At 37.9% G+C, this 25,245-nt stretch overlaps 1 protein-coding gene across 7 annotated transcripts in view; it reads right to left on the reverse strand.

The window, feature by feature from the left end:
• GLYR1 (glyoxylate reductase 1 homolog) overlaps nt 1-25,245 on the reverse strand; it is a 36,577-nt gene that overhangs the window by 2,592 nt on the left and 8,740 nt on the right. For 2 of the 7 annotated variants that reach the window (XM_072608076.1, XM_072608128.1), the window contains exons 4-16: nt 19,303-19,441; nt 18,778-19,017; nt 11,601-11,687; nt 10,957-11,013; nt 10,235-10,285; nt 10,068-10,141; nt 9,602-9,637; nt 5,174-5,273; nt 3,542-3,652; nt 2,791-2,892; nt 1,091-1,253; nt 574-753; nt 23-147 (exon numbers count right to left, since the gene is read on the reverse strand). In XM_072608076.1, coding sequence (XP_072464177.1) covers nt 23-147; nt 574-753; nt 1,091-1,253; nt 2,791-2,892; nt 3,542-3,652; nt 5,174-5,273; nt 9,602-9,637; nt 10,068-10,141; nt 10,235-10,285; nt 10,957-11,013; nt 11,601-11,687; nt 18,778-19,017; nt 19,303-19,441 — 1,465 coding nt within the window. Of the gene's footprint in view, nt 1-22; nt 148-573; nt 754-1,090; nt 1,254-2,790; nt 2,893-3,539; nt 3,653-5,173; nt 5,274-9,601; nt 9,638-10,067; nt 10,142-10,234; nt 10,286-10,956; nt 11,014-11,600; nt 11,688-18,777; nt 19,018-19,302; nt 19,442-25,245 lie in introns of all 7 variants that reach the window. The other 5 variants (XM_072608096.1, XM_072608104.1, XM_072608086.1 and 2 more) reach the window with 5 other exon arrangements.

Here is a 25,245-nt window from a genome sequence, read left to right on the forward strand (position 1 = left end):
ATAAAAACCATCCTGAATGTACCTCATTTGCTGCAGCTGCCATAGGAGTTGGGTGGTTGACAGAATCACCTAGTGCAATGGCTAATCTGAGATCCTTCTGGATATACTTCAGGTAGAAATCAGGTTTAAAGTTCCCTTGTAGGATATCTAGAGGGGAAAAAAACCAAGGAATTTTAAAAAACCCATAAAAATCTAAAAAAGGAAGGAAAAAGGGGACAACTTTTGGTAAAAGTAATCTAGAAAACAAACTGCTTCTAAAAAACACCAGCAGTTGTATTGTCTTCAACAAACATGACTATCCCTATACTACACATTCCCTCAGAAACTCAAGAAACTGAGTTTTGATTTCAGAATGTACAAGTTCCACCACTGAACTGTTCTGCAATCTCTCTGGCATAAAAGAGTACAGAATGGTATGAGATGAGGAACCTTATGAAGTATTTAGGCTTCTTCTACTCAACATGAACCCAGATCCTCATGCATAAGATGTTAAGCTCAGTCACTGAGTCACAACACAAGGATGTCTGATGTAAAACAGGAAAGAGAAAATGACAAAACAAAAGTGGACTTTACTTTGGCACTTCTGATCCAGGAAGATGCTAGCCAGTTGTCCCTGATTGAGGATGTCAAGCAATGTCTGTTGAGACTGTCCGGTCACTTGGGCCAGTGTCAGTCCTTCAGCTATGGTAGCCATGAAGCTCCCCTGGACCATATTCACAATCAACATCATCTTGGCTGCATTCCCAACCTCACCTGCCCAGGGCAAAGAAACATGTCACTTCACAAATGACTCCTGTGATGAACAGCTTTCCACCCTCATCCCTGTTCTGATGCCCATCCAACTGGACCCACCTCTAAACCCAGGGGAGGGCCCATTCACCTGCCCCTGACAGAACTGGTTTTGACCCTTCTGGACCTTTGCATCTTCCTCCTTCCAGGTACTGAATGTGCAAATCAAAGGAAACCTTCCCACTGGGGCACCCAGGCAGAGAGGCTGTAATTCACGCTGTCATCAGTGCAGTCTACAGGGTATGTGGCCCAACCCAGAATCCAGGTCTGAAGTGGTGGGGCAGGCAGGCAGGCATGTTACCTAGAAAGAAGGAGGTCTTCCCCATTGCCTGGAAGCAGCTGCTGCAGTCTTCATATAAGCCCCTATCTCCAGCCGCTAAGATCACCAGCATCCCATCATTAGACAGCTGCTGATTTCCTGAGACCGGGGCTTCCAGAAATCGACCACCTCTGGACACAATCACCTGGAAAGGAAATTCACAGGTTCTGAAGGCTGTTCCTCCCACAGGTGTCCATGTAGGGCTGATGTTCTCTAGGTATAGAACACAATGGACAAGGGAAGATGGCAGAACCTACTGGAAAATGTTGCTTTCCCATTCCCACCTAGGCTTAATCTTCAAATGAGCCTGAGTTGTTCATCATCTTCCCATGCATGCATTTTAGAAGTGAAGGAACATACAAACTTGGCTCTCTATTCTTGGGACCCCAAAGTTCAAAACCTGTGCTGTAAGAACTGAGCCTGTGGTATGAAGATTGCTCCCCTAAAGACAGACACTACATCAAATGGAATTAACAAGAAACAAGAAAAAAGTACTCTGTGGTCTGCCAATTCAAACCAACCAGCACATATTAAAAAGCTCCTAGTATTGTGTAAGCACAGTGCCAGGGAGTATGAATATGAAGACGAAACAATCTGCGACTTCAGGGAGCTTAGATTATATTGAGGGGGTGGGAATTGTAAACAAATTGATATATACATGATCATCTGAGGAAGGAGAGAGCACTGACAATTAGGGGAACCAGGAAAGGCTTCCTATAGGAGATGGCACATGAGCTGGGCCTTGAAAGAAACTAGGAATTCTAAGAGGTAGAGGTGAAGAAGGAGTACATTCCAGACATCCCATACAAAGGCATAGAAGTGGGTGTTGGAACAGTGTGTTTACACACAAAGCAAACAGAGTGTGTGAAGGGGAGTTATGAGAAACAAAACCAGTAACCATATTGTAATGGGCTTTAAATGGCAAGGTAAAGAGTTTGTATTTTATCCTCAAGGCAAGGAGAAGTCACTAATGGTTCTTGAGGCAGGAATAAAATGGCCAGACTTGTATCTTAGGAGGACTATATGGATAAGTGTTTCCCTTATTTACTTTGAATTTCAATACTGAAACTAAAACACAGTGAGCATGTATACAGCACTGCAGAAACCTCACTCACTTCAGTGCCATTTACCTCATGGTTCTGTCTTTTACAAGGTATGCTCAGGTGGCCACTCACATCGTGACTTCAACCACCCTCAAATGTTAAGGCTTCACAGAGGCCAAGAGAGAATATAGGGCTGATGGTTCTGGAGGAAGTCATGCCCGTCTTTCAAACTCAATGATCTGGAAGAATTGCTTTTATAGACTTCCGCCAAGGAAGACAAAGGTCTGGGGATTTCTAGAGTGTTAACCCAGCTTGTTCCCTGAGAAAACAGAAACACTTTTTTCTATATCAGTTAGAGAAAGCCTATTAACCCAAAGCCTACATTTTCATAGGTCATGATGGGATGCTGCTTTTTGTAAAGTTGGTAGTCCCAGGAAGTGATAACTCCAGTCATTTAGGTAGCAGCTCTCCAAAAGCAGACTAGACTCACTACTGCTTTAAGGTTTCATCAAAGACAGACTAACGCTGTTGAATCTCCTCTCTATGGACCAGTCTCTAGAATGGCCAGATGAAAGAATGCTCAATCTTTGTCATGTATGTCACTTAGAAAGGGTGGGAGAGTTTGCATTGGACTGCTACCTGAGCCAATTCAGTGACCGTGTCTGCATCCACCGTTGACATGTCTACATAGCATTTTCCAGGGCGGATCCCTTGAAGCACGCCACTAGGGCCCAGCACCAGCTGTGGGAACACAAGGGGAAAGCAATAGCCCAGGCCCTCAACAGCCTCAAGGCCTATTTCCCCACCCTCCAGCTCTCAAATAATGTTGACTCTCAATATCCCTTCCTTCCCCAATAATATTAGAAGAAGCATCGATGGGTAAAGCCAGATCCAGACATCAGACTGACAGTAGAGCCAAGGAGCTAAATATTTGGCCTAAAAAGAAAAAAAAAGCTTTGTTTACCTTTATTTAGAGCTTTGCTTGATTTACTCAGGACTCAATCTTAAACAGTTTAAAAAGGTGACCACTGCCATTTAAGCATATAAGAAAGAAACACAAATAGCTCCCAAACACAGAAAGAATCCTTTCGCATATAGGAACAATAAGAACAACAATTTAAAGCATAAGAAAAAGCAAAGATTTTTTAAAATAGTAATTGCAAGGCCAGCCCTCTGGAGATATCACGGTTTTTAATTCATATTTTGAGTCAAAAGAAGTTTGTTTATAAAAATATTCTATGCAAATCAACATCACACAAGCAGGTGACTAGGGAATCTGGAATTGAATTCCTCCAGTATTTGATGTGCACTACTTTCTGACTGAGAAAAGGACAAGTGACCAATCTCTCACGAGAGAGGCCACTACATAGAGGAGAGAGGGGATCCTTACGTCCTTAGCTGCTTTGGGATCCGACACACAGGCGAAGGTGATGTCACAGGTGGAGACCACTTCAGCGGGGGTTCTTCCCAGCCGGGCCCCCTCCTGGATGAACAAATCACACTGCAAAAGTCACAGATCCAAACGTAAGGAGAAGGTAGCACATAACAAACATGCCTCCTAGGTTCTGTGGGCTCTGGTTGTCTGAGCTTATCTCCGAAGGCGCTACAAGGGATAACACTTAAGGATTCACCTGGTCAATGACAGCACATGACCAGCAGTTGAATATATCACTAAGTAAGGAATGGTGACTTTCCCGACTAGATTATAAAGGAGATATAACGGCATGTCCCTTTTAACCTAATTATAATAGGTAGTTAATAAATGTTTGCTGCCATTGCTAATCTACTGTTTAAAAGGGTGAAAGTGAATAGCTGAGTTCACTTGAGCATGTTATTAGGGATGAAACCAGTGGAGCCTGTGTGGTAACGGCAAGAACCACCATGGTGAATTGCGGAAGGCTTTGTAGTCAACTCTGCAGTTAAATCAGCTCTTGGGGAGGTTCTGTCCAAGTACTGACTAATAATATATATATGTAGCACAAGAGAAAAAGTACTAAGTCTCTATTTTCTGGTTTGTGGTGGAGACGGGGGAATGTCAGGATATATTATACCTCGCAGCCTAATTTCAAGGGTCAATTACACTAAAAAAAAAAAACCAAACAAACCCCAAAACTCCAACGACGATATGGCTCCTAACAACTTTTCATAGGTCCCTCCCAACTAGTCTAGTCTATGTCCATTAAGTAACCATTTGGTTAAATTCTCACAAATTTAGAACAGGAGGGACACAAATAGCTGAGGAAATTGAGGGCCACAGGTTAAATGACTTGCCCTTTATTACAAAGATGCTAGGTTCCATTAGTCCTTTCATAGTTTAGGGAAGAACTTGGAACATCACTCACAACAATATTTTATCATATCACTTTTCTTGCTCAGAGATCTCTGACAGAACCCTACTGCCCACCACAATACCCAAACTACTTAACCTGGCTTTCAACATTTGCTATCACCTCCTTTTCAATTCAGTTATTTTTCATTATTTTTCAACACAATTCTGGCTCTAGTCAAAATTAACGTCCAGACAAAAACTGTTCCTTCACTTGGAACACCTTCTACTTTCAATTTCCATGTCCAAAATTTCTTTCACAGCCTAGCCCCCAAACTCCCTCCCCTTCCTGGAAGCTCTTTCCAGATCAGCCCTATTCTGCTTACTTTTTCATTCTGAATTCTTTCAACATTCAATATTATTTCCAACATTTTAATTTATTCTAGTTAATTTGTTAAAACATCTCATTTGTGAACACTCTGTCACCTGATCAAGACCTTAAGCTCCTTAAGGAGATCTGTTTCTGTGGTACTCTCTTCTCAGCTACTCTACTCTACTGTATATAATACTATGAAGAAAGTAGCATTTGACTCTCCTATCCTACTGCACGTATAACTCTGTGCAGGGGCCCAACTATGTTTCAAGTTCAGTTCCAGGCAGAGCTCTCTTTACTCAAAGTCTGGTTCAATTTCTAAATCAAATGTCACCTTGCCTCCCCATCCTGCCCTCTAGGTTGCACTGCCCACATATCCTTACTTTTTCTGCTGTCCGGTTCCATACAGTGACTGTATGACCCATTTTTAGTAAGTTGGAGACGATGCCACTTCCCATGAGGCCAAGGCCCAAAAATCCTATCCTGGGGAGAACAGAAAGGTTAGTATGTAGGAAGATAAGAGTATGTATTTATATGTACATATATACACAGATGCACACATACATACTGGAACAAACATATCTTCAGTACTGCTGAAACTGGTCTCTAGACTGGCTCAATACACTAAATAAAAACAGGCATTTCTGAATCTTTAACCGACACGTGAAGAACCTGATCAGTATGACTTAGGACAAGGATAAAGTTTTCTCCTATTTTGATAAAGGCTCACAGTAGTAATCAAGTATACATGTTAGCATGTTGCATTCCTGAAGCAATTTCCTTGGTTGAACCCTGGGTGTTGGGCTTTCAGATGCCATTTTTAAACACAAAGAAACTTCTATGAGGTTTTATATTACTTTAAGAAATCTTTTTGGTCTGAATGATTAACAAAGGGAATATCCCAAAGCCAGAAGCCACAGTCCAAATGGCACTTCACAAATTTTACAAGGAATCCTAGAATCCTAGAGCTGGAAAGGATCTTAGACAAATATCTAATCAAACAACTCTGCCTGATCAATGAATGTTTTACACCTCTCTACCAAGTGGTAAATCAGCTTTTGCATGAATGCTTTCAGTGATGAGGGATTCATTACCTACTAAGACAGTCTATTAAAATTAATCTTCTCATAGCTTCCAACCCACTGATTCTATGGATTCTATTTCTTTGTCACATGACAGCCCTTTAAATACTCGAAGACAGTTACGATGGACTGCCTATGTCTTCTACTCTTCAAGCTGTTTTCCTTGCTCCTTGAATCAATACTTAGATGACACAGTTTCAAAGTGTACTCACCATCAGAAATGAGCTCTAAATTGATCATGTTCCTACTAAAACGTGGTATCCAGAACTGAACAGAATTTGTGAGATGTGGTCTGATCATATATTTCTTTTAATATAATTAGAGAAAATTACTTTTTGGCCACCACACCACAATGTTGATTCAGGCACTGAACTGGCACACTATTCGATCTTTTTTTATACCAATTGCTATCTGGAAACCAAGGGCATGTGAAGTTGTACCCTTTTCCATCTTGAGACCCTAACATATATATTCATCTTTTCCTTCTTTCTCTTGAGTCAATTCCTCCTTTTTGGTTTTGCATTTTATCTTTTCCAAACCTGTGAGAACTCTAGCTCTCAAATTCATCCGAACAACTTTAATTTTTCACTTTTCCCACGGACTTTCCTATTCTATTCCCATGCTTTGAATTAGAATTGGGGTGAGGATGTTTCTGGAATCCAGACTACTTGTTTTTGGACCCCACTGTTTTTACCAAGGACTAATGCCATTTCTCCACAACTTGCTTTTGCTGATAATATGTACCTGTTCTTAACAATTTTTTTGGCTTAACTTCTTTGTTAGGCCTTTTATCTTCATCATTCCTCTAAAATTGGTCCACCTATGCACATAGGGTGACCAAGGATTTTCTCTTGAACAAGTTTAATAGCTGCTGCTAGTTTCTTCTCCTTTCTGACTTCTTAGCTGCATATGACACGGCTAACCACTATTCCTTTACTGGCTTCTGTGACACCTTGTTTCTGGGACAATCATGTTTCTTCCACTCTATTAAATGCTTCCTCTCCTCTGGTTATTCATTTTCATTTTCTTGCCCTTTAACTGGCTACTGATCAAGGTTCAGCTCTGGGCCTCTTGTTTTTGTTCTTCTGTTTTTATATTAATTCCTCTGAGAAGCATTCATTCTCATTTTTTAAAGCTACCACCTGCATGCAGGTATTACTCAAAACTAAATCTTCAGCTTTTATCTCTTAGCCTGCCACAAATATTACCTATCTCAGAAAAAACTTGTCCTGCTAGTTAAAACTTACATGGAAAGCTTAACTAAGAATGTTTTTCAAGAAAACAGGAGCTCCTCCCTCCTTCTTGTTATGAATATCCAGGTTATCACAAATGTTAATCCTCAGATTATTTCCTTTCCATTCAGACAGCCACCACCCTAGTCTAAACCCTTATTATCAATTACACAGTGTGCCTAAACTAAGAGTTTTATTCTTAGATGACCTTTCTGCTTCTAGTCTCTTTGCACTTCAGAGTAATCAGCACCCAAGTGCCAGAATATTTTCTTAAGTACTGTTTTCACTTTTTACTTCCTCCTTAAGGGCCTATAGTGTCTCATCTTTTTCAACTCCTTAGCCTAGCACTCAAGGTTGAGAATGAACCTGCCCAGTCATTCTCTTAAAATAATCACCATAAAGTTAAGACATTTAGAGAGCACTAATAAGCCAAATATGTAGCAAACCTTCAAATAAAGCTAGTTACATTTAAAAATGATCATTTTGACAAAATAAAAATACAATTACTATGTTTCCCCTCCAAATTTGCCTATGTACCTAAAAATCTCTTTTAAAATGACTATAAGCAATATATTTTTCTTATTTTGCTGACCCCATTTATTATCACTTCATATAGATCTGAGACTTCGTAGTCCTGATATTTGATCATTTCATAACAATATTACATTATACTAATATGCCATAATTTATTCAACCATTCCCCAATCACTGAATGTATAAGCTATTTCCAGTATTCTGCATTATAAAGGAGATATTTTTGGGTTTATATATCTTTCTACATTAGTGATCTATTTGGGATGTAATCTCAACAATGGAACTGGGCTGGGTCCATATGAGTTACTGTATATTGCCAGACCAATGTAAACTTTTTATAAAGAATACAAAAGACCTACCAGCTAAGGTGCTTGTTTCCTTGAATTTCTGATCATATATTTAAAAATAATAAAACAATTTGATGAGAATAAGGTGGTATAATTTGTTTGATCCCCACGTCTGTTCAATTCCATCTTTTATCACTCTTGAGCACAGCCTCTCCACCACTAGCAAGTTGGGCGGGTAAACAAATACTTGTAGAATGAATATTCTATTTTTTTTTTTAAGAACAAGGTAAAAGATGTGCTAGTAAAGGGCATGGTATTTGAGAAACGAATTGGAAACTCAGTCTAAAGTACCTTGCAAATTATTTTTTCTTACTGAAGTCCCTTAATTCTAGGCTAAAATATATATATTTTAAATACAAACCACATGCCCCTTTTAAAAGGCAAACAAAGCACTAGTTCCAACTCTAAAGTTCAAACATGATGTTAGATTCTAAGCAATTTTGTGCCCAAGGCACTCCTTCTGCCTAGGAATTGGAGTGAAGAGCTAGGACAGTACAGCACTCAGGGAACAAGTGGTAAAAAGTAGCCCCATGCCAGAGGTTGTCCTCTTTTTCACATCTCAGCTTTCTACCTAACTCCTTTGGATGCTCCTTTTCAAACCAGGGTTTACTGGTATTTTTATTAGGGATATACTTAGCAACTGTTTCATCTAGAACTTAACATGATTCAGTTGATGAATAATCAATACGTAATCAAATATTTTTCAATAGTTCTGACTGAATCTCAATATTAAAGGATGGGATATTACTTTCCAAGTTAAAACCTTTGCTCCAGCAAAAAAAAAAAAGGACAGAAAAACTGATAAAATCTTATTATCCAAAATGTATAAGAAAACGATAAACATAAAAACAACAGCTAGATTCCATTTGGTAAATGGCTAAAGGTAATTAGAAACACATGAGGAACAACGGTAGATCTTCACATAGGCAAAAACTCAGCCTCACAAATATCGAAAAAATGTAAATTGAAACAGTTTATTACATTTCTACACTTGTGAGATTTCTACCTATCCTAAAAGATTAAGTTCAAATGACACCTTTCCTGATCCCCCAACTATAAGTGACCTTTGCCTTTTCTGAACTCCCCCAATACTTTGTACTTCTTACTGTATAACATTCATAGGATGTTTGGTATTACTTATTTTTGCATGGGATCTTCCTTACTAGACAACACATTCTTAGAATGCCAAGGATTTATCTTACTCCTCTCCAGTACACTGCCCTCATAAACATAATACCTCAATAATTACTTACTGAACACATCTATTAAATTAGCAAAAATATATAAAAATAGGAAGATATGAAGAGCTTTAAGAAAACAGGGACATGTTTATCTTGTTGGTGGTACTAAAAATGGTATGAGCTTACAAATGAACACCCTAGAAATAAGAACACAAAACCATTCATTCATTCTGAGTACAATAATCCAACTTCCCCACCCCCTTCCAGGAAAATATTCCAATGAAATAAGCCCCAATTCCTATGTTTTAAAAGGTAATTTGTACTAAAATGTTGATAGTACTACTAATAACAATGAAAAAAATAGAAACGCCTCAAATTCTCAATAGGAGAATAGCTAAGCAAATGACAACATATTAAAGATATGTCTATATCTACCTCTTAACATGGATAGGAGTGAGACCTGTGATTTCACTGGCAAAGGGAATAAAAAGGTGAAAAAACTTCTATCAATACAGGTCAGCAATTTCTCTGCAAGGTACAGTCTTAAAAGAATTGCCTAGGACATTTAAGAGTTAAGGTTACCTGCCCAGGATCCCATATGTTTGTACAGTTATTCAAAATGAGTATGTGGATTGTGTCAACATATGACAAGATAGAAGTTATTAAAAAGAAGCAGAATAAGTTATGTAATTTCTAAGTGAAATTATGAACAATGTATGAAAAACATTGGAAAATAATTTGAAATTGTGCAAATAGTTAATAGAGTTTAACATTCAACAGATTAGTGTTTTCTTATAAAGTTGATTCAGATCCAAATGAAAGAATAACCACAAAACCCCAAATGGTCTACCCTGATCAAAGCCAAAGCCACAGGGAGCATGTGCCCAATAAGGGGTTATACTTTTTGTCCGTGGGAGTGATGCTGCCATTCACCGCTGTGCTGTCTGCTGCTTGGATAGATGTGGATCCAGTTTCCTAGGGAAATAAATTAGGGAGCCATGAAGTCAGAATGCTCGTGATAAAATTCCCATTGTAACATGAACATTCAAAGGAGAGAAACCTGCATACCTCTTCACATACTTTTAACTTCTTTGTTATTGCCTGATAACAGACAGCTGGCTAATAAGAGAAAAAAAGTCACTTATTAAACAGACTTCATCCTTTATTATGGCATCGATTTATAAAACTATTTGCTACAAGAACAAAGAGAAGCATAAAAAAATAAAGAACAAGGCCCCACTACTTGGAGTCATACTCCAAAAGTACCAACTAAAACCAACTTTCCCTACAAGTCTTCAAAGTACCTACATTACTAATACTCAGACAAAGGTTTAGCAAGCTGCATATAATTATTTCACATGCAACTTGTGTTTTTTCCAGATCCTATGGAATAAACAGTAATCATGTAACTTTTTTGGTTAATGGCGACTCAAAATATGTCTTGTGAGTATCATGGGTTTATACATACAGATCAGTTCTAATGAACTGCCTGATCCATTCAAGTACACAACTGACTAAATCAATTCCAACAATCCATTATTCTTGTCTACATGACATCAATTAAACTGTTTGACTGAATAATCTCTCAACTGTTTGCTTTGGCAAAATTATATATGGCCTAAGTGAACCCTGAGAATAAAAGGATAATAGGGTAGCTCCTATGAAGTATTATAACCTGATGTCTTTCATTTGACATTTTATTCAGCACTGACTGACCTTTTCGATAATCCTCTTCCACACAACTCTGTCCCTGAAAGACTCAGAATCAATAATTCTAAAGATCAACTCACCTTCTCTGTTTGGCTGAGAAGAAAGTGATGGAAATGTGGGTCCCCATCTTTTACAGGCTGAAATCAGAAAATGACTAAATAAGAAAAAGTTTTTCTTCCACAAAAGGAACCATCCTTATGCCTTGCTAACCTGCCTTTCCTCACAGACATTTAGGAGACCTGTTCTTTTCTGTCAACTGTGTGGGAACTGTTCTAAATGTTCATCCCAAACCCTTTATGAAATGAAAACACACTCAGAAAACATATGCAATAATGGCACAAGAAAAGAAACAAAGGATGTTTATAACCTAGGACATGTAATCTAAGAATATTTATGGATCTCTATTAAAAATCACTTACATATTAAAATATTAAGATGCCACGGATGGATCAGGCAATACTGGAAATCATTTCTTAAAGGATACCTTGCTCTGAATGGTTCAGACACTGATCTGTCTGAAAAAGGCAGGAGACTGCATTCCTTCCATTTCTGTGATTCTACGATATGTCCTTTGGAAGTCAGCTGCTTCCTTAAATACATAGTCCTGTCCTGAATCATTCTCCCAGGAGTGAGAGATGATAATGCCTATAAGAATTTTAAGTCCCTTCTTTTAAAGTATATTAATAGGAAATTGTTGGAATCATTTAAAGAAAGAACTCATTACCTCGCTTACACTTGGCTGCCATTTAAACCCAGCCATTGTTCCTGCCACCATTCCTTTCACTGTACTGGATTCTGGGATTGTGAGGTCCTAAAGGAAGGAAAGCCAGGTTAGCAAGATGGGACAACCTCAGTTATAGACATTATCTACCCATAATTCTATAAGCTGTATAACTAAAATCAGATTCAACTGAAACAGAACAGCTAGACAACAGAGAAGCTTTGGCTTCATTTCAATGTCTAAAGGATTTTTATATGGCCGAAAAGGCCTGACATGAGTAATACCTACATTAAAAAGGAAAGCACTTTGTGAACTACAAGGTGGCATAATGAGCTGTTATAAAGAGAGAACAAATTATTCCCATTGATAAAAGGAACTGCAATTTTCTTGTTTTCATTTCTAAAAAAAGTAAAATACATCCTTCTGCCAACATATCACAAGAACAGTAATGATAAGAAAAAGGAACAATGAACTGAAATACAATGAACCATCAATAGCAAAATGCAGTGGAAAAAATGTGGGATTTGGCTGCAGAGGACCCCCCCTCCCCAACTTGGGGACCTTGGGCATGTCAGAGTCTCTATGGGCCTTAGTTACTTCATCTGAACTCCCCTCCCCTTTAGTTCTAAATATACAATCCTATGAACTATTTTGAGCTGAATAGTGACATGGAAAATACAAAACAGCAGTTTAATCCATAAATCACTTAAAGTAATGTGTAGTTTTAAAAGATGTTTCTGCAACAAAGGAAGTCATCGAGAAGAAAATTTCCACATACAAATATAAAGCAGTTATATATATATTATTATAAACAAAATATTTATAGCAGCACTTTTTGTGATAGTAAAAAACTTGAAACAAAAGCAGATGCCCATTTATTGGGGAATGGCTAAACATATTACGGTGCATGAATATAATGGAATATTATTGTGCTGCAAGAAATGATCGAGTGATAAATACAGAGAAGTATGGAAAGGTCTACATGAAAGACGCAGAGCCAAGAAAACAATATAAACAATGATTATAGCAATGTAAATGGAGAGAATGACCACACACAAAAACCCCCAAAAATGAATGTAGCAAAATATTCAAGATCAGACATCCCTCAAAAGAAGAGAGATGAAAACACACACCAAACCAATCTTTTGTGGGGATGGAGGTGCACTTTGCACGATTTTAGACTTTTTCAAAGTATTGATCAGTTCTAAGTTTTTCCTTTTCTTTTGTCTTTAAAAACACTTTTTCACATGGGATGGCTGTCTGGGAGGGGAAGAGATACTGGAGAAAACTATCATGATATGCAAAAACAAAAGATAAAAAAAATAAAATAAAAACTTATTTAAAAACATGAGTCAAAAACTCAAAGCTGAATCTGTGTAATTATAACGACCAAGATTGGCCCTGGGAGGAAAGCTGAGAAAATAAACTTCTCTCCCTTTGCTGTAGGGGAGGAGGGACTACGGGTGTGGAACATCTAGTATTCTTGTCTGATATAGTCCGTCTGTTGGCAGATTCTGGTAAACTTCCTTGCTCTTTCTTTTTAAAGTTCTGTTTGAAAGGATGGTTCAATAGGTAGCAGAGGGGAAGGGATATAGTTGGAAAGGAACGTCAAGTAAAAGCAAAAAGTATCCTTTAAAAATATTATTACATTTTAGTTTACATTTTTGACTTTAATACTTCAAAATAAAATACTGATATTATAAGTCTGACCAACTAGATTCTCTCGTATTTTTCTTTCTATGCTTAGCATTTCTATAGCTCACTCTATGTTAAGACTGTATTCTGAGACTGATGTAAAGAATGAGATTAGTGGAGTTGCAAACTTACCGGTTCAAACCTTCCCCAGGGCAGACAAAATAGTTTTAGCTCTAAAATCTACCGAAGTTTTTCTAGTTAGAAGAAACAAAAACCTGTTTCTGTATTTTTAAGTGCTTAATTAAGCAAACATAAATGTCATGAAATGTGAAAGATTACTTTATATGTGTATGAGATTTTTTTCAACTTTTTAAAGCATTCTGACATACACTGTCATTTGATCCTCAAAGCAACCTCAGGGAGCAGGCAGTAAAGGTGTCAACCTACCTTATCTGACAGATAAAATGGGTAACCTGAGGGGTTAAATGACCTATATAAGGTTATATTAGTGACATAAATGAGACTAGAACCTAGGTCACTTGACCCTTACCCTACGCTTTTCCCACCAATTGATTTGACTACCTTCAAGCAAAGGTAATACTATTTTGTTTTGTGTGTGCCCAGAATTGCAAACCTCAACAAAACCATCAGGAAATAAGAACGACAGAGAATTGCTCCCCAGAACTCTCATACTAAAGCTTGCATAGACATCCTGTTTTAACTACCTGCAAGAAAATGACTCTACTGCTATTAATGCCAAGGCTGAGGAGCAGCATGCATTACAGAAATGCTGGAACGAATCAGGAATACTATCAATTCAAATCCTTCCTCAGACACTTACCGAGTGACCCCTAGGCAAGTCACTTAACCACTCTATGCTTCAGATTCCTCACCAGTAAAATGAGGGAGCTGGACTTTGTGGTCTCTAAACTTCTTCCCACATCTAAATCTATCTTTTAAACTAATCTTCATTCTCAGAGAAATGCAAAGAACCTGTGCCTTAAAAGTTGATTAGTCTATTCCAGCCCCTAATAAGTCACTGAATCACAAAAGTTAAACTACTTATTTCCCACACCTTACTGTGACTAATTATTTGGCTCGAGCCCAATTTGTTCCACTCCAGCTGGGGGAAAGTACTGCCGGCCTAGCTCTTGGACTAAATGTCTCTTTTTTGGCTAAATTAAAAGACAGGATAAAAAAAACTGGGTTTTGCAGAAGATCCCTGAAGAAACACCCCACAGAAGTAGTAGTTTGGGTTTTACTCTCAAATTAAGTAGCTTAGAACCTCTTTCCCACAAATTAAGAACTAGGATGTAAGTTCTTATACTGAGCTGAAGAAATCATTATTCTTCACGGTCAAATAACAAGACAGTATCAATAAAAAATTACATTAGGGGTGCAAAAAAAAGTGCTAGGTGATATTCCAGGACAAGTTATTTCTGACAGAGGAAGAAAGGGAGGCTTCATGGAAGAGATGGCAATAATTCAGACTTTAAAGCAGGCCTGCACAAGGGTATTAGGCTTCCTAGTCACTTCTTAAAGGGCCAGTGAGCCCTATTAGCTCTGTCTCATGCCTTGGGGCCTGAGGATGATCTGAGCCATAGCTACATCCTTTACATTTTCCAAGGGTTGCCTACAATCCCTTGGAAGGCCTGCTTGAAAGGATGGATAGGAACCAAATAAGTGAACTGAGAAGAAGACAGGAAGGTGGGGAAAATATAGGGTGAAAGTAGTTCAGTGTGGCTGAAGGAGAGTTTTTGGTAGGGAGAAATAAGTTGAAAAGATAGGATTAATGTCCCATTGTAGAGAGTACTGAATACTGGATCAAGTCAGAACTTTACTCAGCAATCAGGAGTAACAAAAAATTTGTGGTCATATAACGACCATATGTGTGCATGAGGTGGATTCATTTGGTAAGAATGGCTTTGGGGGTGGTTAGGAGAGCAGGAGAATAAAAGAAGGAAGACTCATTAGGAAGCTGTAATAGCACAGGTGGGCAGTAATGGGAGGGGAGCTGTGAGAAGGGAGGAGGATGTGAGAGATACTGAGCAAGTAGAACTGAAGAAAACTAGGTAGCAAGTTGAACATAAGGGAAGAGGAAAGTAAAAAACAACAAAAGGTTTCAAACTGGTCTACTTACTGTTGTTTTTCATTCGCTATGTTCCATCTCCCATTTCTGTGCATTTGCACAGGCTGCACCCCATGCCTGGAGTGCATGGCTTCCTTACTTCCCACCTCTGAGAACTCCTTGCTCCCTTTTAAAGCTCAGCTCAAAGGCCATCTCCTTTGAGTCCTTTCTTGATGACTACGATTACTGGTGTTCCCTGAAATTCTTTTATGTTTATCTTTTGTACAAGTATTGTTTCCCCTGATATAATGTAAGCTCTAAAAGTGTACACAGCAACTTTGTACAGCTAGCACCTACTACAGTGCCTGGCACACAGTAGGTGCTTAATACTTATTAATCTGGAATACTAGATACGAATGGAATTTCCACAGACACAAATAACAAAGGGAGAGGGATGAATATATTTAGAGGGAAAGATAAGCTAAATATAAGAGGTGCCAATGCAGTATTCGGATGGGGATGTTCTACAGGCAGTTGGAGAAGGTCTGGCACTCAGAAAAGAGGTCAGAATTGGAGATACATATTTGAGAGTTGATATATAAAAGCCATGAGTAAATGAAATTGGTGGGGAGAGAATGTAGAGAAGAGAGAGACAAGGAAAGAACTTTGAAGAAATACCCACTCTATGAAGTTGAGAACAAGGTGAAGAGTCCCTGAAGGAAAAAGAACAATTAAAGAGAAAAAAGCATGTAGGAGAACCAGGAGCATATGGTTTGTTTCTGAAGTTAAGGAAGAAGATCTAGAAACAGGGAGTAGTTAATGGTGTCAAATGTGCAGATGTAATAGACTTAAAAAAAAAAAGTCAGTGGATTTGGCATTTGAGAAATCCTGGGTAATATCTGAGAGCTTTTTCAGTAGAGCGGTGGAGGCAAAAGTGAAATTACAAATGAGGAAAGGATGAACAGTGAGATAAGGAAGGTATCTGACAGCAATTTTTCAAATTTTGGCAGAAAAAAAGGAAAGAGAGGATAGGACAGGAGAATAAAATTTCTTGGGGGGTCTGGAGACCTGAGCATAGTTGTAGGCAGATGGAACCAGCAGAGAGGGAAAAATGGAAGATATATGAGAGTAAGGATTATTATACAAACAAGATCCTGAAGGCTTCTGCTTCTGGCAAGTATGAGATCAAGGTCATGGAAAGCAAAGGGGATTAACTTTACTGAGGAAGAGAGACACCCTCTTTATGACTAGAGAAATAGAAGAGGAGTGGATGATGCTAAGAGATTCTGAAAATTAAAAGGATTTTTATAGGGCTTCCTTCAGATGGACTCAATCTTTTCAGTACATCTTTAAGAGAAAAGATAACAAAGACTAATTTTGGATATGCTGAGTTTGACTTACCAGTGGAACATTCAGACAGAACTATATATTCTCTATAACCAAACTGGAAAAAAATCAGCGGTTCCCCACTATCTACCAAGTAAAGTCCAGAAATGCTCCACAAGGTCTTCCACAAACTGGCTTTATGAGAGGAAAAGGGGTTGAAACAAATGCTGCTGGGAATGAAATAGGAAGTTAATGAGTTGAAGGAATACTGGGCACAGTGAGGGCCCAGCTGAGGTTAAGTACCATAAATCTGTAATAGGTGAAACCAATTTGATCTTATGGTAGTGGTGGGACTACCTCACAAGGGAAAATTAACAGGCTTAGAAATGATGGAAGGTTGGGTGTGTGTTTGTGAGAGAAAAAAGATTATAGGTTAATAGGTATTCAAACATTAAGATAGCACATCACCTGGTTAAAGATGGGTTCTGACTAAATGTATAGGGAATGAATTAGGAGGGATCAAGGGATGGCAGACTACATACAGTGAGAGTGGAGGGCATGTTCAGCCTAAGAAAGAAAGGCTAGGAGGCTGTGGTCAGAATTCAGATCTTAGACGTTTTGTATAAGGTGGTAAAGGGCACTATTATTATAAATAATAATGGTATTACATCACTGAAATAAGATAGAGCTCACTAGATTTGAGGAATTATGTGGCTAAGACTCCTTCTGGATGTCAAAGGCAGTAGAGCTAGGTGGCTCAGTGGATACAGTGCCAGGCCTAGTCAGGAGGATACTGACTAGCTCTGTGATCCTGGGCAATTAATTTATCCTGTTTGTCTCAGTTTCCTCATCTGTAAAATGAGATGGAGAAGAAATGGGAAACCACTCCAGTATCTTTGCCAAGAAAACCCCGAAAAGGCTAACAAAGAGTTGGACGCGACTGAAACAACTGAAACAAAGAAGAGGCAGAGGCCTCTAATGGTGAAAATTGCAAAAGAATATATTATTTTTAGGGTGAAAGAGATTTCAGTTAATATAAGGAAGTGGAAACTGTTTTAGATCTAAGTTTAAGAATGCAGGACCCCAGAGCTAGGGTCCACAAGAACAAACTGGAAAGGCCCAGGAGATGAGCAAAACCAGCTGGAGTGGACCTAGAAGGACCAAACCAACCTTCTGGGTCTGAAGCATCAGCATTATCCTTGAGTCTTCACTCTTTCTCACCTTTCAAAGCCAATCAATTGCCAGGTCTTGGGGATTCTACTACTACATCTCTTGCATTTGCTCTGAGCCATCAACCCTTGGTTTGGGCTCTCAGCACTTCTCATCCGGAATTCTACAATAACCTCCTACTTGATTTTCTTACCTTTTAGTCTCTTCCCTCCAGTCTCAGCCATTCTACACACACAGCTAACAAAACTGATATTTCTAAAACACACAGATGATGTCACTTCTCTTCTCAAGAAGCTCTAATCCCAATTGTTTCTAGGACAAAATAAAAACTCCACCATTTGCCATTTGGAACCTTTCACCATCTGGTTCCAGCCTATACTTACCTCCAAGTGTACCAAACATTTCTCTCCTTTATGCACCCTCTCTATTCTAGACAAACTGGCTTACTTGCTTTTCTCTGTTCTAAACATTTTATTTCTATCTCCTTGCCTTTGCATTTGTCCCTACGCCTCGAACACATTTTCTTCTTTCCTCTGCCTTTCAGAATCCTCAGCTTTCAAGAGTCAATCTTTCCTGACTTTCAAAATGCTAGTTCTGGTCCTCCTACCTAGAAACAACATTGTATTTTTTGCTTATCTGTTTACATGTTGTTTTATGATAACATCAGGTAAACTCCTGAAGGGCTTGGTTTTTACAGTTGTATCTCCAGAGCTTAGCACACAGTGGGTGCTTAATGAATGCTTAATGAATGAATAAAGCTATGCACTATACAACTAATGTGGATGACTATGGTTAAGGTATCAGTACACACTGGAAGGTTGATTGGAATGGCATTCTGGAAGGATGGGAAAATACTTTAAATAAGTCGACTACATAAACACATTCTAACTGGCTAATTTTTGAGTAGTCACTACCTTTTCTCAATTCTGCTTTTTTACAAAAGAACATGACTGGTTTCAGAGACCTTAGCTATATACAAACCTTCTCATCCTTTGGAGGACGACCTCGCTTTCTGGGACTCTGTTCCTGGGCCCTTTTCAGAGGAGATTTGGAGCCTCTTTCTGCAGAGACTGAAGATCCTCTTTTCTTTCCTTCTCCTGTATTCTTCCGCACTTTCCCCTCAGACAGGCCAGCTTTGCGTTTCTCTTCCCCTGAGCTCTGCTTACTTCTTTCTTCACTTGAATTACGCCGACTCTTCTCTTCAGCAGAATTATGGGATGACTGAAGGGTTAGAGTAAAAATGGAGGACAGATGTGTATTATTTTCAAAGAGGCTGACAGCCTACTGATTCACTGAAGGAACTTTGCAAAAAAGCCACAAAATATTTAAGAAAGGTTGCAGATGTTTTTGGATTGGCTGGCAAAATGGACTTCACATATAGGAGAGAGTTCAGAGGGGTGGATTTCTATCAGGATTCTACAAGCTGGTAACAGATTTAAGATTCAGTAACATCACATACATGATAGCCAATTCTGCATCATAAAAGTAAATCAAAAAGCACCTTACCTGGTCTTTGCTTTTGGCTTTTCTGAGAAACTCCTCCACAGCATCCACAGCTTGCTGAAATCGTTTACCCTTATTAATCTTGATCATTTCCTCTTTATGGGGATGATATGGTTTTAGCTGTTCAACCTTGATCCAAGCACTAATAGAAAAACATTTAAAAATTGTGATCTAAAGTATGACTAAAGCAAGGACTTGAATGGAAATGTGACTTTTAACATCTTAATAAACAAAAAAATTTTCCAAACCCTAAAATGAACTCCAATACCAATTGCTTTGCTGAATTCTGAAGAAAGTCATTCAAAAAAACCCACCACAAAATAAATATCTAATGAATCAATTCAGAACCATGGCAGGCAATTACTTTTAAGAACATTTTCTCAATTACATGCAAATTTTTTTTTTAAACATTCATTTAAATTTTTTTTTTGAGTTCCAAATTCTCTCTCTCCCTACTCCTCTCTCTTGAGAAAGCAAACAAATAGATTATACATATGAAGTCATGCAAAACACTTTCATATTGGCCATGTTGCAAAAAAATCCCACAGATTAACTCCCTACCAAAACAAGAAAAAAAAGTTAAAAAGCATGCTTTGATCTGCATTCCTTTCTCTGGAGGTGGACAGCATTTTTTTTTTTTAATCAAAATTCCTTCAGAACTGTCTTGGATCATGGTATTGCTGAGAATAGCTAAGTCATTTGTAGTCAATTATGATACATTGTTGCTGTTACTGAGTACAATGTTCTGGTTCTTCTCATTTCATTGTGCATCAGTTCATTTACATCTTAGCAGTTTTTTCTGACATCATTCTGCTCACCTTTTTTTACAGCACAATAGTATTCCATATCACAATCATATACCACAATTTGTTTAGCTGTTCTCCAACTAATGGGCATCCCCCTCCAATTTTCAATTCTTTGCCACCACAAAAAGAGCTGCTTTAAATATTTGCATGTATGTATGTATATACCATTTTCCCTTTTTCTATAAACTCTTTGGAATACAGTCCTAGTAGCAGTGTTATTGCTGGGTCAAAGGGTATGTACATTTTTATAGCCGTTTAGGTATAGTTTCAAGCAATTAGCCACTTATACTTCTTAAAATTCTAGATCCTATACCCTTTTCCAATATCAATTTTACTATAAATATTTAAAAGTTTCATAGTACAGTCTTCAAAGTGACTACAATGGATTAAGGATAAAGAAACTGGGTTACTAAACCACTTCAAGATTTTCTTTTTACAGAAATGCTGGTTGACAATAAACAATAGTAGTAAAAATGATGCCCATTTATATACAAAGATAATACCCGTGTTCTACCAATGATTATTTATAGTATTGAACTGCTTTTCCATTAATGCTGGTACATTTTCACTGATCTACTCACATACCCCTGTTCCTGATCCTTTTTAGGACTAAGAGCTGGGTGAGGTTAGTAGGATAATCTATGGAAAGGAACATAGGAAATTTAAATGACACCAATGGGCTAGTACTCCAATCAATGATCATGTATTTATCATATTGCCTTAGTTCAATTCCTAAGTATTTATTAAGCATCTACTTTGTGCCATGTACCACAGAAGGCCCTGGGAGTTTATTAAGACAAAAATAAAAGTCCTTGCTCTTGAGGAACTTACATTCCGATGGAGAGTTGGGGGAGGGAGGAGTGAGATATGGACAGAACTAAGTAAATATAAAATATAGACAAGGTAAATACAAAGTAATTTGGGGATAGGAGCACTAATCACTCGGGATCAGGGAAAGCCACTTGAAGAATGTGATACCTCTGCAGAGACTTGAAGGGAGCTAAGGATGCTAAGAATTATAAGGGAGTTTGGAAGAGTATGCTAGGTATGTGGAACAAGGAATATTGTGTTCCAGAGAACAGAAAGTAAGACAGTTTAGTTAGGAGGCAGAGTGTACAAGGGGGAGTAATATGAAAAGAGTTTGGAAAGACAGGGTGCAAGGAAAAGGCTTTAAATGGCAGGAGGAATTTGTATTTTATGCTGTGTAGGATGGATTCGAGATGGAAGAGTCTTGGAGGCAAGAATATCAATTTGGAGACTACTGTAATGGTCTAAGTGAGAGGTGATGAAAGCCTGAAGTAGGGTGGTGGTTATGTGAGTGAAGAGAAATGGAAGAATGTGGGAAATGTTGTGGCGATAAGACTTGGCAAGTGGTTGGACATGGGGAGTGAAAGAGAGGGAGAGACTAAGAGAAAGAGAGAGAGAATGAGAATTACTCTGAGGTTGTAAAAAAGAGTACCTGGAAGGATGAAATGGGGAAATTAGCCAGAGGGTGTATTGTATCACTTGGGAGATTCTCATACTTCCTCATAAGACTGTAAACTCCTTGAGATCAGGTATGGTGTCTTTTTCCATTTCTGTCTCTTCCCCCACGCTTATAATAGTGCTCTACATAGAATAGATGCTTAATAAATGTTTAATGAATGTTAAGTGAGTCAAATGAGAACCAAATAGACACTAATGGATACCACCTACTGTAGATCATAATACTTAGCAGTTTGAAGATTCTTGGGGAATGACTGAACAAATTATGGCACATGAACGTAATAGAATATGTTCCATAAGAAAGGACAGAAAGGTATGATTTCTGCCAAACCTGGTAAGACTTCTATGAACTGATACAAACCAACTTATTCACTATTAAAAAAAAAAAAAGCCAAAACACACTAAAAAGACTTAAGAATACTGATCAATGCAATAACCATTGGAGTTGAAACATGCTACGCATTCCCGGGGAGGTCATGAACAAGACGTATTTTCTAACACAGGCAATTTAGCGCTTTGTTTTTCTTTTCTCTGAATATCTGATACAAAAGTTTTTTTTTTTTAAACTTTCAATTAGAGGGAGGAAGGGAGAAGGGTAACAGTAACACAGCTGACAAAATTTATTTTTAAAAAGAAGAGGAAAAACAGTATCATTGAAGCACTTAAAAATGCACAGACGAGAACAGAATGGCGATCAGTTGGAAACACAAAGCAGGATAGCTTTGAAAATAACATATTTGAATTTGCTATATATTTGGAGGTAGAAGCAAATTGTGTATGGTGCAGATTTGCAAGTGCATGTACAACCTTCTTTTTCTGTTTTGTATATGGAAATGCTGGTCTTCTCTAAGTTCAAGAGAAAAAAGTAATTTTCTCTATCTGGTAGGACAAAAGGATGAAATATGTTACTACTAGGAAAAAGGGAATCAAATTTTTGATCCATATTTTCTAGCAAGTATAACACTATACAGATATTCAGACTTTCTATATGTATAATTTATTTTTGAGGGCAAGGTCATTGTAAATTAAATGCAGAAATAGATGTGTGCAAACTGAATTGTGTCTATTTTAAAGATCACACAATCCTAAAAGTTGCAGGGTCAAACAACAACAAACCCAATGGTGCTACAGCATAATCTTTTCCCTTAGAGAGTGTGTGATCAGAAAATGGGTAAATAGTATTCTAAAGTTTAGCAGACACTCCCTTTCAAAGTTCAATATAATCTCCTACCCACCAATATTTAGTCTGAATCTTTTCCCACCAAATCCAGGACATAATTACATTAGGAATTTTCAAATTTCTTCAATGAAAAGACTGTAAAAACTTCTTCCCATCTGCTCTTTCTCGACACTGGCAGGGAGGGAGGATAAAAATCAAAACGGTTCTCATGAGGTTTACTAGGAAGATTGGTGCTACAACTGAAAGGACACCAGTGAAACATGTCAAGTGAATAACAAATTTGTCAGAAATAAACTTATAATAAAAACTTTATTATTTCTCATTTCTACAATGGAAGTGACTCTGGGTTTTGAAAGATTATGCCAGAGGAGTGCAAGCTCTGATGTGTCCTAAATAGGCTGAAAATGCTGAATCCACATCCATGCAAGACTTGCAAGTGCACTGTCTGAGAAGAGGTCTAACTGCTTCAAAGAGGTTCATCACTAGGCTGGGAAACAAGGTAATATATTTCTTTGCAACCTGAAGATTATCATACTAAGTGGTTGGGATCTGAGTTGGTGCTGACACCAATGAAATCACAGATCTCTGAAGTATAAGACACAGAATATGTATACATGTATACACACACACGTACAAGACTGGGCTACACTGAAATAAAGGCATCAAAAGAATTGAAGGATTTTTTTCAGACCATTTAAAACAAGAACTATTAATACAACATGTTAAAAAAAAAAACAAACCTTGCAAACAAGACAAGTTTGGTAAATTTTACTTTAATCTAAAATATTTTTCAAGGCTACAACTTACCTAATGCTTGAACAAGTTTTCAAACTGTGCTACTTACACCAAACTGACCCAGAGCCTTTTTTTTCTCCATGGCACTTTCAGACACATTACACAATGCAAAGCCTCCTATTGTGCCTAACTCATCCATCAGGGGAATTATTTCCCATAGCATTTAAATATTAATAGGGTTAGTTAAGATAGAGAATTATTACTTTAAGTTTTTCTAGGGTAGATATTGTCAGACTCTGTGGGGCCATTAGTATCAAACTTGATACCTACTGCCACCAAAAACCTTATGAAACTGGTTTTCATTGTTTAATTCCACCATCTTCAAGTTTCTGCTGTCATGACTAATGCGGGCAATTGCAAGTCAATCATAATGGGAAGGAAAGAAGCAAAAAAAGAAAAAGAAATACTGACAATGTAAAAAAAATAAAATTGTTCTTTGAGAAGCATCAATTTATGAAAACTGAATACATCAGATGTAGGGCTCTTCCTAGTCACTGCGACTTAGGCCAAATCATGGAATCTTTCATACCCTCCCTCTATCCCTTCTCACCCTCCTCTCAAATATCCTAAAAACCCCCAAAATGTTTTAATAAAGGTAAAATCTGGTTAAAATGAACATGAAGGTCAGAAAGGAAAAAAAAGGGGATGATCTCTCTTAAACAAGTAACCTGTCATTGGGCAACCTAAGGTTACAGTATCACTTCCACTTCTTGGTGCTGACTCTACACACATAACCTTACATGTTGCATTTTGTTTTTTAAATCTAGGTATTAGCTAAATGAACTACCTGCTGTCCCTTGCTTTCACTGATTCCCCCAAAGCAGTGGGCCAGCTCTATAATTTTTCCTATCTTAGAGTCAGCTCTGATTAGAAAAAGACAACTGGGGCTTACTTACAAAATACTTACTAGATGATCTGAACTTTAAAAAAGAGAAATTGGTGCATTATTTCTTGATATTACTTTTTTGAGAATAACATTTATGCAATGGCTATCAATTTGAAAAATTAAGAGAGTTCTTAGAAGTACTTAAATTACCACCCATGAGGTTGTGGTAATTCTTTTAGTAGTGAAGAGTGAGTATGTGTAGTTAGTGTTACAGCCCTACTTAAGAGGAGATCCTTAAGAAAAATGTATTACTGGCATATTGTGGTTCTTAATTCACTGAGAATTTCTTCTGAAATTCATCAAAGAACATACGGCATTTGTTTTAGTTAGAAGAAAAAAGATGAGGTATAGTGGGGGAATATGATCTCAATGTTCAAATATTTAAAGATAAGTCACGTGGAAGAGATTAGCCGTACTGTTTTGTTATGGAGGGCAGGCAGGACTAGGAGCAGTAAGTAAACTACAGAGATTTACACATGATGTAAGGAAAAAACTTCTTAATAGTTGTAGTTGTCTGTAAGGGAAATGGGGTACCTTCGGATTTGGTGGGTTCCTCATGATGGAAGGTCCTGGATCAAGGCTCAATGACCACTTCTGAAGGACACCTTTGTTCAGCTACGAGTTGCAGTGCATTAGAAATTGAAAACTAAAGAAAGAAGATGATTGAAAGGGATTTCCAGAAGATGGGATCAAAGATATAGGAAGACCAATTGACCTTACAAGGTTTACTTCAAGATGGGAGCAAAGGAGAAGAGAATGGGAGATAGGGTAGGTGCTTCTGAGGGGATCTGAAC

The sequence above is a fragment of the Notamacropus eugenii genome, chromosome 1 (assembly GCF_028372415.1).
Source record: "Notamacropus eugenii isolate mMacEug1 chromosome 1, mMacEug1.pri_v2, whole genome shotgun sequence".
Lineage (NCBI taxonomy): Eukaryota > Metazoa > Chordata > Mammalia > Diprotodontia > Macropodidae > Notamacropus > Notamacropus eugenii.